Source organism: Poeciliopsis prolifica, unplaced genomic scaffold (assembly GCF_027474105.1).
Source record: "Poeciliopsis prolifica strain line A6 unplaced genomic scaffold, Auburn_PproV2 SCAFFOLD138, whole genome shotgun sequence".
Classification (NCBI taxonomy): domain Eukaryota; kingdom Metazoa; phylum Chordata; class Actinopteri; order Cyprinodontiformes; family Poeciliidae; genus Poeciliopsis; species Poeciliopsis prolifica.
In genome coordinates, this window is record NW_026562513.1 from 80,066 (window position 1) to 98,240 (window position 18,175).

General features: G+C 44.6%; 2 protein-coding genes across 2 annotated transcripts; both read left to right on the forward strand.

The window, feature by feature from the left end:
* The first annotated feature begins 2,931 nt into the window (after positions 1 to 2,931).
* Positions 2,932 to 4,182, forward strand: LOC129355565 (microtubule-associated proteins 1A/1B light chain 3C-like). The gene is given in 5 exon segments (XM_055025161.1): positions 2,932 to 2,992; positions 3,068 to 3,123; positions 3,195 to 3,217; positions 3,219 to 3,299; positions 3,905 to 4,182. Coding segments are annotated over 5 exon segments (384 nt in total). The 3' UTR covers positions 4,068 to 4,182.
* Positions 4,183 to 5,288: 1,106 nt separating this feature from the next.
* On the forward strand, positions 5,289 to 10,995 carry LOC129355564 (NKG2-D type II integral membrane protein-like). Its single transcript, XM_055025160.1, has 6 exons — positions 5,289 to 5,409; positions 5,711 to 5,877; positions 6,648 to 6,737; positions 7,470 to 7,634; positions 9,643 to 9,883; positions 10,767 to 10,995. Exons 2-6 carry the CDS (start codon positions 5,799 to 5,801, stop codon positions 10,771 to 10,773), a joined length of 582 nt encoding a protein of 193 aa, XP_054881135.1. The 5' UTR covers positions 5,289 to 5,409; positions 5,711 to 5,798; the 3' UTR covers positions 10,774 to 10,995.
* The last annotated feature ends 7,180 nt before the right edge of the window (positions 10,996 to 18,175 follow it).

Below are 18,175 nucleotides of genomic sequence, written 5' to 3' on the forward strand. Positions count from 1 at the left end.
GCCGAAGCTCCACAGGATTTATTTCTGATGAAGGAAGATTTTCAGACCAGGACCAGGAACACGAGTCGATCCCAGAACTCCTTCCGGTCGGATCCTGGTGGTCCACAAAACACCTGGCAGCTCAGAGCCAATCAGAGTCCTCGGATTGGACCAGGCCTCGCTCAGGCTTTTATTTTGAAGGCATATTCACTTAGTTCCCGTCTGCAGCAATTCGACTCACCTGTGTGATGACGTCAGTCAATCCCTTCAGGTGATTGGCTGCTGCAGCTGATCGGCCCAGTTTCTCTTCTTTCAGGAAAATATTATTTAATAATCTGAAATAATAAAATAAAAATAGTAAAACACCGGAAGTCAGGGTTAGAATAAATAAATAAAGTATAATAAATATGAGGCTGATAAAATATCATATTTATATAAAAATGTTTTGAAAACATTTTTATATAAATATGATATTTGTAAAGCAGGTTAAGTTTACCTAAAGCAGGTTAAGTTAATCTAAAGCAGGTTAAGTTAACCTAAAGCAGGTTAAGTTAATCTAAAGCAGGTTAAGTTTACCTAAAGCAGGTTAAGTTAATCTAAAGCAGGTTAAGTTAACCTAAAGCAGGTTAAGTTAATCTAAAGCAGGTTAAGTTTACCTAAAGCAGGTTAAGTTAATCTAAAGCAGGTTAAGTTAACCTTGTGGTTTAGATAAAACATCTAATGTTCTTAACTAAATGATGCTGCAGGTTTATCTATTAGCAGGTTTCATTTTGCCTGCACTTGCTTGTGTTCATTATTTTAAGTGTATTTAACAAGTTTACCAAAATATAAAAACATCATTCAAACTGCATTTGCCTTGTTTTACTTTTTACTTTTCATTACATTACTTGAGTTCATCCATTGTTACAGTAATTTTCAGACTTCAAGACGTTTCAGACACTTTAAGACTTTAACTCAAGTAACATTTCAGTGACTTTTACTTTTAATAAAGTCATATTTTGGAGCGGTACCGATACTTTCACTGGACTCTGAGATTTCAGTACTTTATACAACACTGTTGTTTTCATTAAACCTTCAGATATGAAACAAATTAATGGTGGAAGTTCTATGTGTGATCTGATGGTGGCGCTGCTGACCCTCAGAATCGATGATGATTATTGATCTGCAGCTGCTGGGAATGCAGCTCCAATCAAAACCACTTCTGATCAATAATCAGCTGAAAACTCAGCGGTTCTGTTATCAGCTTCATCTGGACTTTGGTTTGGACTTTACCAGAGGTTCTGGTTTATCTGCGACCCACAGACCAGAACCGACCCAAACGTCCTGTCGAATCGGTTCCGACATGAACGGATCAGACAGGACGACGATGATGATGGTGATGATGATGATGTGTATGATGAGGATGATGATGGTCCAGTTCTCAGGAACTGGACCAGGAACTGACTGAACTGTTTGCAGTTTTACTTGCAGGCTTTGTTAATGATTAAGCAGCCGTGTTATTGGTGCCTTCATTACTGAAATACGAAGGTAATCGTGTTCTGAGGTGTGGGGTCATTAGTCTGACCCCATGGTCCAGCCAGCTCAAACCGGTCCTGTTCTGAACCCTGGGTGACCTTTGACCTGGTCGATCTCTGCTTTCTGCCGTCTGGACCTCAATAAATCAATCCTCTGACTGGACCGGATCGGACCGTCTGGTTCTGGAAAAAACTTTATTTTTTCCAGTTTCAGCCTCTGACGTTCTGTAAAAGTTCTCCAGACTTTCAACGTTCCTGTCGGATCCGGTTCTGGACTCAGTGATGAAGAGGAAGCTTCTTCATCATGTTCAGGGTTCTAGTAGAACCGGGTCAGAAAAGTCCATCTCTTCAGGATCAGAACCAACTGAGAGGTTCTGATGTTGAACTTTGATCCTCAGATGTTCTGTTAGAACATCCAGAACCAGAACTTGCTGTGGTTCTGGAAGGAAGGCGGGTCCAGTTGGATTCGATGGTTCTGTCAATAAATACTCAGAAATTATCTGAGTGAAAACAAGAAAACTGGATTCTATTGATTATTGATTTTAAATGATTTTATCATTTGTTTTATTGCTGATTTTCCCTTTTGGGAAATGAAATCTGGATCTGATGGGAGTTTTAATAATAATAATAATAATAATAATAATAATAATAATAATAATAATAATAATAATAATAATAAATTAAGAGGCTTTTTACTTATTTTTCTCATGCTAATTAGTTTTATTGCTGATTTTAAATACTTATAACTTTTTAAAACTCTGGCTGAAATACTTTTTAAAATTTGCAGGTATTTGCTTCTATTAATTATTAATTTAATTAAATTTTGTTTTATTAAAAACCTTTTGCTGTTTGAATTGAATATAAATATCTGTTTATCTTATTCTGTTGTATTTTTTCACAGTTTTACCAAAAAGCTTCTTAATATTTTATTTTCTCGTCCCGTCATCAGGACCAGAACCGGAAACCCGGTTTCCGGCTCATCCTTCCTGTTCTTCTCTCTTCCGTTTTGTTCTGTTCAGTTTCATCATTTGTTAAAGAGACAAACTGGTCCTCATGTAAAACAAATAAATTGAATTAAATCAAATTTCAGTCACATATTTTAAGTCATAAAAAGCTGCCATTGGTCCAGATCTTCCAACTGCTGTGAAACGTTTCAATCAGTGAATAAACGCAAACAGGAAGTGACGAAACGAGGCTTGAAATTATCATGAGGAGTTAAATTATGGTTTCTGATTTAATAAAAAAAAACTTTAAACCTTGTCCAGGGCCCCTCGGGCCCTCGCTGGCCTCTGACCGGCCCTGCGGGGCCCATTGATCTGCTCAATCAGCAGCCGCGCTAATCAATAGACGCGCTAATCAATAGACGCGCTAATCAGCTAATGCGCTGCAGCCGCTTGTATTTAAAGGCGGCTGGGCGGCGGTTCGGTCCAGACCCAGCATGTCTCCGCACGACCGAACCGCGCAGCAGAACAAACCCTTCAAACAGCGCAAGAGCTTCGGTGGTCTCAGAACCGGAACCGGGGATCCAGAACTCTGAAGGAAAAACTGATTCGGATTCTGTTTTCTCTCCGCAGAGACCAGGAAGATGGAGGTGGCGGGGATCCGGTCCAAATTTCCGAACAAGATCCCGGTGAGTGTCCGGTTCGGCCGTGGTCCTGGAGCTGGTTCTGTTTGGACTCACCTGGTTCCTCTGAACTTCAGGTGATCATCGAGCGATACGACAAGGAAAAACCTTCCGCCTCTGGACAAAACCAAGTTCCTGGTTCCGCACGAACTCACCATGACCCAGTTCGTCACCATCATCAGGTACGCGGAACCGGTTCTGGAACTGGTTCGGAAACCCAGCCGGTTCTGATGGAGTCTGGTTCGGCACTGAGGGATCTGCATAATTCCTGAAAATCACTCATTAGTCTGACCCCTGGGTGACCTTTGACCTGGTCGATCTCTGCTTTCTGCCGTCTGGACCTCAAATCAATCCTCTGACTGGACCGGATCGGACCGTCTGGTTCTGGGTCCAGTTCTGCTGCTGTCGGGTCGACTTGTTTCTTTCCAGACTTCTGTTTACCTGAGCTACAGAACCGGTCTGGGTCGCAGTAGAACGGAACCGGTCTGGGTCGCAGTAGAACGGAACCGGTCTGGGTCGCAGTAGACGGAACCGGTCTGGGTCGCAGTAGAACGGAACCGGTCTGGGTCGCAGTAGAACGGAACCGGTCTGGGTCCATTCCTGCGTTTTGTTCCTGTGGCTCATCTAAAAACTGCTGAAACCCAACCAATCTGAACCGGGTCTGGTTCTGGTCCAGGTTCTGCCGGACTGAGCTGTGTGACTCAAACTTCAGTGAAATCTCAGGTGAAAGCTGGTTCTGACCCGGTAGCAGGAGAGGTTCTGTTTGATGGTTCTGTTTCCCCTCCAGGAACCGGATGGCGCTGCTGCACAACCAGACCTTCAACCTGTTCATCAACAGAAAGAGTCTGGCCACTCTGTCGCTCACCATGGCTCAGGTCTACAAAGACCACCAGGACGACGACGGCTTCCTCTACATGACCTACGCCTCCCAGGAGATGTTCGGCCTTTGACTGGACCGCAGCTCTGCTGGGCTGGCCTGCTGTAAATAGAAAATATTTTAATAGATGTTCACTGTAAGATGGTGTTTTAATGATCCAATAAATGTTGACCCTGGCTGTGAAAAGGTCCGGTCTGCTGGTTCTGACTCGGTTCTGCCGCAGGCCGTGAGGCGTTCAGGGTCTCCGGGGAGAAAGAGTCTCTGCAGAACTTTAACCTGCAAAGATGTGAATCAGATTCTGCAGAGGCCGGATCCGTTATGATCCGGAGTGAGCCCAGGCGGTTTTGGTACCGGATCAACTTAAACAGCCGCAGTTAAAACATTTTGACCCAAATGTTTACAAAATAAACATTCAGCTGCTGCGCTCTGATTGGCTGATTCCGGTTCGGCACTAGAACACCTATACCTAATAAAGTGGCCAGAAACGGGGGAGCTCAAGTCCAGTCCTGGAGAACTTCCGTCCTGCAACTTTTAGTTTCAGTCTTACTCCAGCAGACCAGGCTCCGCGATGAACAGGTAACGAGTCGTTCATTTGATTCAAACAGCGCCGGAACCGGATCCATGTTGGCGCAGCGAAGCATCTGGCAGGACTGAGCTCCCCTGCCCCCTGCTGGCAGAACCTGGAAACTGCATTGGGGAAAAAGTTTGGGTCAGAATTATTCATACCCCTGGCTGAAGACGGTTTTGTGCTAAAGATTTTTTTTTCAATTATTCTTGAAATCTGAAACTTTCAGATTTGAATCTTTTTGATTTCTGGGTTTGGCTTTTCCTGCCTTTCATGTCCAGTTGATGTAAAGGTTGATCTGAGGTATGAATACTTATGAGCCGAGCAGCAGACTGACTCTCTGGTTCTGCCTGAACAGGAAGCAGAACCTCAGATTATCTGCAGGATTAACAGGAATCCTTCACTTGCTCCAGCGCCACCTGCTGGACACAAGCTGCTATTTCTACTGTTTCTGTGAGGAGAGAAGTGAGTTGAAACGAGCTGACACTTCACTGAAAGACTGTCGTTAACATGACATCTGTCATGACCTCTGATGGATGAATGGAGGTCCTGATGGGTCAAAGTTCAGCAGGTCAAGAACCATCGTTAAATTCAGTTTACAAAACCATCTAAGATGTTTAATGGTTCCGACCCGTTCAGTGATTTATAAACCAACAAGTTCCTCAGTCTGAGATGGAAAACAGAAACTGAATTAATTTGAGACTGAAGTTAAAGTCCTGAGGTCTCTGATCCGATCAGCTCAGCAGAACCGGAACCGTCAGTCATTTGGCTTCAGACTGAGGAGGAACCAGACGCATCAGAGCTTCCTCCTCCGTTTGGACCCTGGATCAGAACCACATCTTCATCGTCTGTAAGTCCAGAACTTTGTTTTTACTAGACAGTTTGGTTTATCAACACTTCTCTCCTCATGAGAATTTCACAGAAATATTAGAAACTTTTTTTCAGCTTTAAAACAAAAAGAGGAAGATGAATATTTTTAAAACTATAAACAGGAAATTACATCAAGCTGAGCCTCCTTATTTCCTGATTGTATGTTGTTGAAATGTAGATGAAGGTCTTTCTTAACACATTTTCTTAATTTAATTTGTTGTAAGCTGTTTATACATCGATTTATGTTGTCCTTCCTTTTCCTGCTGAATTGAAAAATCAAGCGCCATAAAAAGGTTGGAAACACAAAGAGAGTCTGAAGGAGGCGATTCCTCCTGATCCGAACCCGAAGGTTCCAGCTGTCAGCCAAACATGGAGACGTTTCAGATGTCAGAGGAACATGAAGAACCTGCAGCAGCAGCAAACAGCAGAGATTTAAAGAAGAATCCAGGTGGGTAAAATAATCCCACAGATTATCTATTGATGACAGCATTAATGTTTATGGACAAACTTCACATTTGAAAATGTTCTAAGGTCCGTTCTGCGGTTTGCTGCTGTTGCTCCACATCAGTTAATAACCACATGTAGGTCTGAACATGACAGCAGCAGAAATCCTTCCTGTTCTCACTGACATCTTCACTGAGAGGAACGCAAAAACTTCCTCAGTCTGTGAACACACACAGTCGACTGCAGCCATGATGGGAGCGGCGGCGCGCCGGGAATATTAGGCCCCAAAACAAAAATGAAATTGCTTCCCGAGCATCCTGACTGGCAGGAGGCTGCAGCAGCAGAGGAGCTGCAGCAGGAGGAGGAGGCTGCAGCAGGAGGAGGCTGCAGCAGGAGGAGGCTGCAGCAGGAGGCGGCTGCAGCAGGAGGAGGCTGCAGCAGGAGGAGGCTGCAGCAGGAGGAGGCTGCAGCAGGAGGAGGCTGCGGCAGGAGGAAGCTGCAGCAGGAGGAGGCTGCAGCAGGAGGAGGCTGCAGCAGGAGGAAGCTGCGGCAGGGTCTCAGACCTTGAAACACAAAATACACAGAAACAACCAAGATCAGAAAACTGGCAGCAGGAACGACAGGCGGGACAGAAACTGGACTCCAGCAGAGAGGCTGAAGAAGCTGCTGGTTCCACGCCCGGCAGGATGCTCTGCAGAAGAAACACACAATCAATCACAATCAATAAAACCCAGAATATCTGATGTTTCTAATGTTTCTCTTTCCTTCTTGCAGGAGGAAAACTTTTCCCTCTGCTGCTCCTGAGCTTCGGTTTCCTCTGCCTCCTCCAATCTGCCCTCAACATCTCACTGCGTCTGACTTCCTGTGAGTTCACTTCAACTTCCTGTCTGCATGGCTTCCTGGTCATCAGAAAGTCAGAAAACTTGGGTTTGGTTCCGGCTTTCCTCCATGCTGATGTGCCTGTGAGCAAGGCACTGACCCCGGCTGCCTCCAGATCTGTGTGGCTGGATGAATGTGTGAGAGAACAGGTGAGCGTTGAGTGGTCAGCAAGGCTGGAGAAACATTTTCTTGGTTTGGTCCATTCCCAGTCAAACTGCAGCCTAACAGCAGATGGTTCTGCTGGAAACATTTGGATTCGGGTTGCCAGATCCAGCAGATCCAGCAGATCCAGCTGAAGGTCACACATGAAGGAGGCCGAACTCGTTTGATTTGATAAAGTCAATCTTGCAGGAAAGGAAACATCCTGGGAGTTTCTTTGTGTAATTAAATTCGGCTCCAGGATGGAATAAAGTTCTTCAACAGGTCGGCTGGATTCACCGTCAGGATGTTGATAAAAACTTATAACAATCATTGAAATCCAATCTTTTTCTATATTTCTGTATCTTTTTGCTTCAAGATGAATTTGTTCTGTGACATGAAGTCATGTTGTTGAATCTGTCGGCTGTTAAAAGCCTCATCAGGTGAGAACATCCAGACATTTCAGACATATTGGAACGAAACGATTAGCAAAGAGAAATCAATAGAAACATAAATACACCATGCAGCCGTCAGCGCCGTTTCATGTTTGTGAGAATAAACTGACTTTGTACACCGCAGATTGTTCCTGTCACCCTGACAAGAACCTGACTGGACCCGACCAGAACCAGACCTCACAACCTGCTGAGACGCCTGCAGCCCGAACGGCTCGGATCCAACAGATGAAAAGGCTTTTCTGTGTTTATGGCGGCGAGGCAGAAAACCCGGAAGTGGATTTAAGAGCCTGTGAGTTTGTGGGACCAGAATCCCTCAGAGAATGAGACACCTGTCTGCAAACAGAGAGCATTGACATGGTAACGCAGACATACCTGCAGCACATAACCTGCAGCACATAACCTGCAGCACATAACCTGCAGCACATAACCTGCAGCACATAACCTGCAGCACATAACCTGCAGCACATAACCTGCAGCACATAACCTGCAGCACATAATCTGCAGCACATAACCTGCAGCACATAATCTGCAGCACATAACCTGCAGCACATAATCTGCAGCACATAACCTGCAGCACATAACCTGCAGCACATAACCTGCAGCACATAACCTGCAGCACATAACCTGCAGCACATAACCTGCAGCACATAACCTGCAGCACATAACCTGCAGCACATAATCTGCAGCACATAACCTGCAGCACATAATCTGCAGCACATAACCTGCAGCACATAACCTGCAGCACATAATCTGCAGCACATAACCTGCAGCACATAATCTGCAGCACATAACCTGCAGCACATAACCTGCAGCACATAACCTGCAGCACATAATCTGCAGCACATAACCTGCAGCACATAACCTGCAGCACATAACCTGCAGCACATAACCTGCAGCACATAATCTGCAGCACATAATCTGCAGCACATAACCTGCAGCACCTTTTCTGGGCTAAATAGAAATAAAGGAATCATTTCCAGCAGGATATCAATCATGTTCAGCTCGTTCTTATCAAAGTCCACCACTATGTGGCGCTGTAAATTTGATGGGCTTTCTGCCAAACTGCACATGGCTTTATGCCTCAGGCTTTATGTGTTTAATATGGAGACGGCTGGTTGAAGGTCATCTACAAAAATGTGAAAAATGTTTCATTTGACCTTCAAACTTTCAAAACATTTTTAAAAATCCATCCAAATGAGCTCAAAGTTTTCTCAATTGCTCTTTCATCCTCTCTATGTTTTTATCGCTCATTTAATGTTAAACATAAATATCTGCATCTTCCAAAGTCCTTTTCAAATCCGCACTAAGCTGCTGTCACAGTTTCAGTCATTCTTCAGTTTGGTTTGAATCTGAGTTTGTTGATCGATCAGCAGCGAATCAAACAAACTAAATGCTTTTACTGATGCAAGAAACACAAACAGGTTTGGTTTTCCTGTGTTTCCTGATTTTTAGCTTAAACTACAACATTTCTGGACCTTTTGAATCGCCTGTTAAAATGAGACTCTCGATGCTCTGTTTGGCCACAAGGTGGAGCCAAATCCACAGAAACTCAAATCTCACTCAAGATGTCCTTCATTTCTCCTCAATGTGTGTTTGAACAAATTTCAAGAAACTTTAACGGCTTTCATGTACAGACACTTGACTGTGGCTCAGCAGCATAGCTTCACAATACATATTTTTACTTGTCCTGCAATAGTGCAGTTATTGTAGTGCCATCCAGCTGGACTGCAGCTTTGCAATTCATTTCCATACAAAGAAATTCTCCACATGAAAGTACAGAGAGGAAGAAATCCAGCAGGAAGTCTTTCAGCCTGGCCAAAACAAAACCCCCCACTTCCTGCTGTCCCTTTGACTACCAATATAAACAAAGAAAATAAAATAAAACTCTGCAACTTGAGAGAACAGGTTTGAATCCTGGTCAAACTAGAAATGAAACTTTTATTTCATTTCAGCAATCAGCTGTTTATAGGAGCTACTTCACAGAGCAACACTGCTAAAAACGATAAAGGTGAATAGAAGAGCCTTGTTCTGATGACTTCCTGGAGGCGGAGCTTCAGACAGAACAGGAGTTTCTTAAAGAGACAGAGGCCCATTTCAAGATGGGCCTCTGAAATGGGCCTCTAACTTTCTTTTAGTCCTGTTTGCATCAAAGTCCTTCATGTTTGATGAGCTCTGAGTGGTAGTCGGGGACCAGATGGCTGAAAGCATAAAATAGAGCACAGTTTCACTGAAAATGTAACTTTTGATGGAGAGACAATTCAGACAATCAGTGGTTTTGGTTCTGTCTTTTCTTCCAGTGCCCAGTTCCTTCAAACAACAGTTGGCGACATTTTGTCCAAGCATCTACTACATTTCCTCCACCATGACAACATGGAATAAAAGCAGAAACTATTGTCTGGGAAGAGGAGCCGACCTGGTGACCATCAACAGCAGAGAAGAGCAGAACTTCCTGAGACGGTTGAGACACAAAGTTTGGATCGGACTGATGAAAAAGGCCGGAGAATGGGAATGGGTGGACGGGACTCGACTCAACCCCAGGTCAGAGGTTAGAGGTCCAGCAGGTCCAGATTGGTGAGATGAGTGACCCGACGACAGGCTGGTTGATCTCAATAAAATCTGATCTCATTATTCAGGCCTCTTTTGGAAGAATCTGAGACACTAAAGTGTTTATCTTGAAGTTAATGAATATTATAAATTAATACATATTGGTTCATGATATTAGTCACGAGTTGATATGGAGTCACTCATACTTTAACCTGAGTTCAGTTTCATAGGTAGATGTAAAGCGATTTCAGTTTACTTTACATATTTTATAATTATTTTATTACATCTGTTTTGTTCCATTTACAAACTTTCTAAGCAGAAATGCAACACCATATTTCCATACTTAAACAATTACCTGCAAATTCACCACTAATTTGGTGACTGACATAATTTAACATTTGTACCAAGTGTTTAAACTGATTTATTATTATTTTCATATCCATGGTTCATTTAAAATTTACCTTATTCTGTGGAGCAACATTATGTTTTGAAGACACTATTTTGTGTATTTTAATTTTAGCAGAATATTTTTGTTTTATTTTCTCCTGTTTTTATCTGGTTAAAGAACTTTGTGGTGAATAAAATGCTCTGAAAACAAAGACTAATTCATCAACTAAGGTTGATTTTTATTGTTTAGATAAAATCTTAATCTAAACAAAGATGAAAATTAGTGCACTGCAAAAACTCAAAGGTATTTTTGGTCTAAATAAGACAAAACTAAGGTACAAGTAACTTTTTGACAAGAAATATCTGCTTGTTCTGAGTAAATAATTACTTAATATTGACAAAGAAATCATATTTCAGCACCAAGATGTTTCCAGTGAGCTGCAGTTTCTCGCTGCGTCTAAAGGACAAAAGTTCTTGTTTTTATTTGCAGTTTCTAGGAGCCAAACAACCATGAAGACACAGATGAAGACTGTGGTGAAATCCGACATTTTGACATGGAAAACAACTGGAATGACGTTCCCTGTGGAACCCAGAACTCCTGGGTCTGTGAAGTAAAGCTGCAGGTGACGGACAGAACCAGGACCCAGCATGCTGGATGTTTTCCTGCGTCGCCTTTCGTTTTCAGGCCAGAGGAGACGAAATGCACGGCGAGGCAAAACCTGCCACTGGAACAAACTCATAGCTCCATACGCAGCGTCATAAACTTCCTGATCGCACACCACCATTACCATCTCCATCAATCACAGAATCAATCACAGAATGTTTCTGATTGGTTTGATTAGATTAGCTTATTCTTGATGGTTATGAACTGAAATAATAAAAGCCTATCTGATCATTACTCAGCAATAGACGCTATTAGTTATTGTTTATCGTCACAAATGACAACAATATTGGTAAAATGTGAATTTATGGCAGAATCTATCTCTTCTATTTCTGGATTCAGGTATTAATTCACACAACCCCCAGGAGGGGGCAGTGGCGTTTGCCAAACGCGGCAACGTTCAGAGATAATCAAGAAGAAGAAAAGTGGAGGGCAGGTGAGCTTCACCTGGACCACCAGAATCTGGAGGTCCAAACGGACCCAGAAACAAACTCACATGTTGAGATGCAGAGAAGTCCGGAGCTGAACGGAACCAACCAGGAAATGGTTCCGTCTGAGGTCCAAACAAACACAGAGAGCAGAATCTGGTTTGGAATGAAAACGGGTCACATATTCTCTGGTTCATGTCTCACCTCCACCCGGTCCGGTTCTGCAGAATCCCTGGTATTTCCGGGTCATCTTCAGCTCTTTAGCTGAAACTTTGTAACTTCTGTCTGTTATGAGAAATGTTAAAATATCAGGATCAGAAATATGATTTCAGTCCGGATGGTCTAGCGCCCCAGTGGCCGGTCATTTACTAACAGCTCAGATCTCCGAAACTGGACTGATCTTCAGTCCAGTTCCGAGTTTTGCACCTCTGATGATCCTCCTTCCTGTCAGTTTAACCAATCAGATCAAAAACCTCCAGGGATCAATTTGGTTTTACTGAAATCCTCGAAATTCACCACAAACTCGTGTTTCCCACAGAAGAGACGATGAGAGGAAAGATAAACCAGGAACTGATGATGGAGGCAAAAACTAACCAATTTAATGACTGCAATATTATTCGATAATTAGACTCACTGATAAAGAAGAGGACTTATTGTATTTAAAAAAAAAATAAATTCTGCCTGCAAAATCTGGAATGATATAATTGTACATATTTGATTCCAAAATTACTGGCAGCACAGAGCTACAGCTAGCACAGAGCTACAGCTAGCACAGAGCTATAGGTAGCACAGAGCAACAGCTAGCACAGAGCTACAGGTAGCACAGAGCTATAGGTAGCACAGAGCTACAGGTAGCACAGAGCTACAGGTAGCACAGAGCTATAGGTAGCACAGAGCTACAGGTAGCACAGAGCTAAAGCTAGCACAGAGCTATAGGCAGCACAGAGCTACAGGTAGCACAGAGCTATAGGCAGCACAGAGCTACAGGTAGCACAGAGCTATAGGCAGCACAGAGCTACAGGTAGCACAGAGCTAAAGCTAGCACAGAGCTACAGGTAGCACAGAGCTATAGGCAGCACAGAGCTACAGGTAGCACAGAGCTAAAGCTAGCACAGAGCTACAGGTAACACAGAGCTATAGGTAGCACAGAGCTACAGGTAGCACAGAGCTACAGGTAGCACAGAGCTATAGGTAGCACAGAGCTACAGGTAGCACAGAGCTACAGGTAGCACAGAGCTATAGGTAGCACAGAGCTACAGGTAGCACAGAGCTACAGGTAGCAAAGAGCTACAGGTAGCACAGAGCTACAGGTAGCACAGAGCTACAGGTAGCAAAGAGCTACAGGTAGCACAGAGCTAAAGCTAGCACAGAGCTACAGGTAGCACAGAGCTATAGGTAGCACAGAGCTACAGGTAGCACAGAGCTACAGGTAGCACAGAGCTATAGGCAGCACAGAGCTACAGGTAGCACAGAGCTAAAGCTAGCACAGAGCTATAGGTAGCACAGAGCTACAGGTAGCACAGAGCTACAGGTAGCACAGAGCTAAAGCTAGCACAGAGCTATAGGTAGCACAGAGCTAAAGCTAGCACAGAGCTACAGGTAGCACAGAGCTATAGGTTGCACAGAGCTATAGGCAGCACAGAGCTACAGGTAGCACAGAGCTAAAGCTAGCACAGAGCTATAGGTAGCACAGAGCTAAAGCTAGCACAGAGCTACAGGTAGCACAGAGCTATAGGTTGCACAGAGCTACAGGTAGCACAGAGCTATAGGCAGCACAGAACTACAGGTAGCACAGAGCTAAAGCTAGCACAGAGCTACAGGTAGGACAGAGCTATAGGTAGCACAGAGCTACAGGTAACACAGAGCTATAGGTAGCACAGAGCTACAGGTAGCAAAGAGCTACAGGTAGCACAGAGCTATAGGTAGCACAGAGCTACAGGTAGCACAGAGCTACAGGTAGCACAGAGCTATAGGTAGCACAGAGCTACAGGTAGCACAGAGCTACAGGTAGCAAAGAGCTACAGGTAGCACAGAGCTACAGGTAGCACAGAGCTACAGGTAGCAAAGAGCTACAGGTAGCACAGAGCTAAAGCTAGCACAGAGCTACAGGTAGCACAGAGCTATAGGTAGCACAGAGCTACAGGTAGCACAGAGCTATAGGTTGCACAGAGCTATAGGCAGCACAGAGCTACAGGTAGCACAGAGCTAAAGCTAGCACAGAGCTATAGGTAGCACAGAGCTAAAGCTAGCACAGAGCTACAGGTAGCACAGAGCTATAGGTTGCACAGAGCTACAGGTAGCACAGAGCTATAGGCAGCACAGAACTACAGGTAGCACAGAGCTAAAGCTAGCACAGAGCTACAGGTAGGACAGAGCTATAGGTATCACAGAGCTACAGGTAACACAGAGCTATAGGTAGCACAGAGCTACAGGTAGCAAAGAGCTACAGGTAGCACAGAGCTATAGGTAGCACAGAGCTACAGGTAGCACAGAGCTACAGGTAGCACAGAGCTATAGGTAGCACAGAGCTACAGGTAGCAAAGAGCTACAGGTAGCACAGAGCTACAGATAGCACAGAGCTACAGGTAGCACAGAGCTAAAGCTAGCACAGAGCTACAGGTAGCACAGAGCTATAGGTAGCACAGAGCTACAGGTAGCACAGAGCTACAGGTAGCACAGAGCTATAGGCAGCACAGAGCTACAGGTAGCACAGAGCTAAAGCTAGCACAGAGCTACAGGTAGCACAGAGCTATAGGTAGCACAGAGCTACAGGTAGCACAGAGCTATAGGTAGCACAGAGCTACAGGTAGCACAGAGCTACAGGTAGCACAGAGCTATAGGCAGCACAGAGCTACAGGTAGCACAGAGCTAAAGCTAGCACAGAGCTACAGGTAGCACAGAGCTATAGGTAGCACAGAGCTAAAGCTAGCACAGAGCTACAGGTAGCACAGAGCTATAGGTTGCACAGAGCTACAGGTAGCACAGAGCTATAGGCAGCACAGAACTACAGGTAGCACAGAGCTAAAGCTAGCACAGAGCTACAGGTAGGACAGAGCTATAGGTAGCACAGAGCTAAAGCTAGCACAGAGCTACAGGTAGCACAGAGCTATAGGTAGCACAGAGCTACAGGTAGCACAGAGCTATAGGTAGCACAGAGCTACAGGTAGCACAGAGCTAAAACTAGCACAGAGCTACAGGTAGCACAGAGCTATAGGTAGCACAGAGCTACAGGCAGCACAGAGCTACAGGTACCACAGAGCTATAGGTAGCACAGAGCTACAGCTAGCACAGAGCTACAGGTAGCACAGAGCTACAGGTAGCACAGAGCTATAGGTAGCACAGAGCTACAGGTAGCACAGAGCTATAGGCAGCACAGAACTACAGGTAGCACAGAGCTAAAGCTAGCACAGAGCTACAGGTAGCACAGAGCTAAAGGTAGCACAGAGCTATAGGTAGCACAGAGCTACAGGTAGCACAGAGCTACAGGTAGCACAGAGCTATAGGTAGCACAGAGCTACAGGTAGCACAGAGATACAGGTAGCACAGAGCTACAGGTAGCACAGAGCGACAGGTAGCACAGAGCTACAGGTAGCACAGAGCTATAGGTAGCACAGAGCTACAGGTAGCACAGAGCTACAGGTAGCACAGAGCTATTTGTAGCACAGAGCTACAGGTAGCACAGAGCTATAGGTAGCACAGAGCTGCAGGTAGCACAGAGCTACAGGTAGCACAGAGCGACAGGTAGCACAGAGCTACAGGTAGCACAGAGCTACAGGTAGCACAGAGCGACAGGTAGCACAGAGCTACAGGTAGCACAGAGCTATAGGTAGCACAGAGCTACAGGTAGCACAGAGCTACAGGTAGCACAGAGCTATTTGTAGCACAGAGCTACAGGTAGCACAGAGCTATAGGTAGCACAGAGCTATAGGTAGCACAGAGATACAGGTAGCACAGAGCTACAGGTAGCACAGAGCTATAGGTAGCACAGAGATACAGGTAGCACAGAGCTATAGGTAGCACAGAGCTACAGGTAGCACAGAGCTATAGGTAGCACAGAGCTACAGGTAGCACAGAGCTATAGGTAGCACAGAGATACAGGTAGCACAGAGCTACAGGTAGCACAGAGCTATAGGTAGCACAGAGATACAGGTAGCACAGAGCTATAGGTAGCACAGAGCTACAGGTAGCACAGAGCTATAGGTAGCACAGAGATACAGGTAGCACAGAGCTATAGGTAGCACAGAGATACAGGTAGCACAGAGCTATAGGTAGCACAGAGCTATAGGTAGCACAGAGCTATAGGTAGCACAGATTGAGGATCAGGAAAACGCGACTTTCTACTAGCATGAGACAAACGAGTGTCTGGTGTTTTTTATCGCTCTAGTTTGACACAATGTTTTCAGCCAGTCTGGTTCATCTCTGAATCTAAATTCAGAAAACTCGAGGTTCCATGTTTCCTCTTCAAGCAGGTATATGCAGAGATGCATCAACATCAGGCCTGCTGTGATGGTTATTACCAGTGGAGCCAGTGTTCCCAGGTCACTGAGGCTCTTGCCGGAGTCGGCCCTCGGTGGGCCTGCTGGACGCGCTGGGCAAAGCCCAATGGAAAACAAACTTCCAGGGGTTCATCAGCTGTGGGACGGGCGAAGCGGTCGGCTTCAGTGCGTGATGAATGTTTGGCGATCTGATCCTCGGCTACTGAAGCTGGCTCTCAGGATGTGGAACGACTCCTCTGGTGGGGAAGGAGCCTGGCTGGTGCTGAGGTGGAGAGGTTCGGTGAGGGATGCTGTCAGGCTGACCAAGTCGTCCAATCAGGACTTTTTGATCTGTGCAACCCAGAAACTGTGTGGGGTTCCAGCTGCCTTAGCAGAATGTGGATCGGATGGTCGATGAGGCAAAAGTCAGTGAATTTATGGAGAACAACTTCTGTAGGCATTGAGGTGTTTCTGGTTCATCGTCTGAAGGCTCAGGTGCCAACATCTGTCCTTGGTTCCTTAAATCCCTGAACGTTAAGGGGCTGTGTTGGTTGGCATGACTGCAGTATTACATGGACATCAGGTCAGATTTGCTGGATTGGAACTGATGTCCATGAATCAGTTACTGGGAAGAGGAGACCACAGCGTGTGGTTCTCTCTCTCCTAAGGCTTCCTGCGAAGGCCTGTTCAGGAGTTCTGGAAAAGAGGGTCCATCGGACAGTTGGATCTCAGATTCAGAAAGAACAGTGTGGTTTTGGTCCGGTTCTACCCCCTCAACAAGGTCCTGGTGGATGCCTGGGAAATGGCACCAGTGAGCTCCTGTGTTTCAGGGCTAGAAGGCATTTGGCCGTGTTCCTCTGGGTGCTTCGGTCCGCATTGCCAGGTGAACTCAGGCTCATTTCCAGGTAGAGCTGGACTCCACCAAGGCTGTTCTTCTTACCTGTTCTGTTGGTACCCTTTATGGACAAGGTCTGTTTGGTGGCGTTCGGATCTGGTCTCTGCTTTATGCAGAGGATGTGGTTCTATTGGCTTCATCAGGTCGTGATCTGCAGCTTTTGCTGTAGCAGTGGAGCTGAGGATCAGCAGTACCCTATGATCTGGACTCAGGGTGGGGGATACCGTCCTCAGGTCCGGTCATGGTGAAGAGAGCTGAGCTAAAGGACAAAGCTCTGATGAAAGTGGCCTAAATGAGTTTCCTGTCGTCAGTGGGGACTCAGAGGCTTCAGGTGGGTTTTGGGCTGAACTGAAGGAGTTCTGGTGAAACGTGTTGATGGACCTCAGAACCGCTGAACTTCCAGTGATGCTGCAGAAGTTGGTCAGATTAATTATCCACACTGCAATGCGAAACCACTGTGTAGAAAATAAATGATTTGTGTTTTTGTTGTTTGCATCATTATTGTCTTCATACTGTAATTCCCATAATTCTTTACCTAAATAAATGTTAATCTATTGGATGGAATCATTCATTGTTTATGAAATTATTATAATTATTATTAAGGTACAAATGGTAACATTTTGCTTCAGGATGCATTTAGTGTGAAAGGGATCCATTACTGGTTGTAACAGTGCACTTTATAGAAAACAACATGGTGTGATATTCTTTAAATTTAATAAAATATTGTTAAATGAAGGTAAATGAAACATGCTAGTTGCTAGTGCGCTAACTTCACCCAGAGAGATGAGTGAATTTTACTCTATAAGTGACGTTCAGTGATCTGAATATGAACCAAACATGTTAAACCAGAAGACAACGAGGAAGATGAAGATGAGGAAGAGGAGCTGAATTTGGTTGTGACTGAAACTGTTTAGCATCAGGATCAAAACATTTTCTAAAATATTTCACAATGGTTTGTTTCAAAGTTGCTTCACTGTCACTGCAGACGTCCATGTTTATCTTCCAATTGATGGGAGCAAAGATCATCATTTGTTAATAAATTATAATTTGCTTATTAAAGCACAAAGTGAGAGCAAACCACACCAAACTGGAAAAGAAAATCCCCTTTTAGACACCAAGTAAAAACAGATTCAGGTCCTTCATCTCTGTTGGTTCCTCATCAGCTGGAATCGAACCACCGGCTGCAGGAACCATCCTGTTGGGTCCCTGTGTGACCAAGACCGTGGAGCCAGCTGATGTTTTCTGGAGGCTGTCAGGAAAAATATGGACATTTTGATTTGTTTTATGTAAGTGACAATTAAAAATATGAAGCAAGCTGCATGTTTACATCCAGATGGTCAGAAATAATGGAACAAAGACTCCGTCAGATTAGTGTTTTTTTCTTTCCATTGTTTAAAATGTATTTTTGGACATAAAATTTGTGGCTGCAGATTTAAAAAT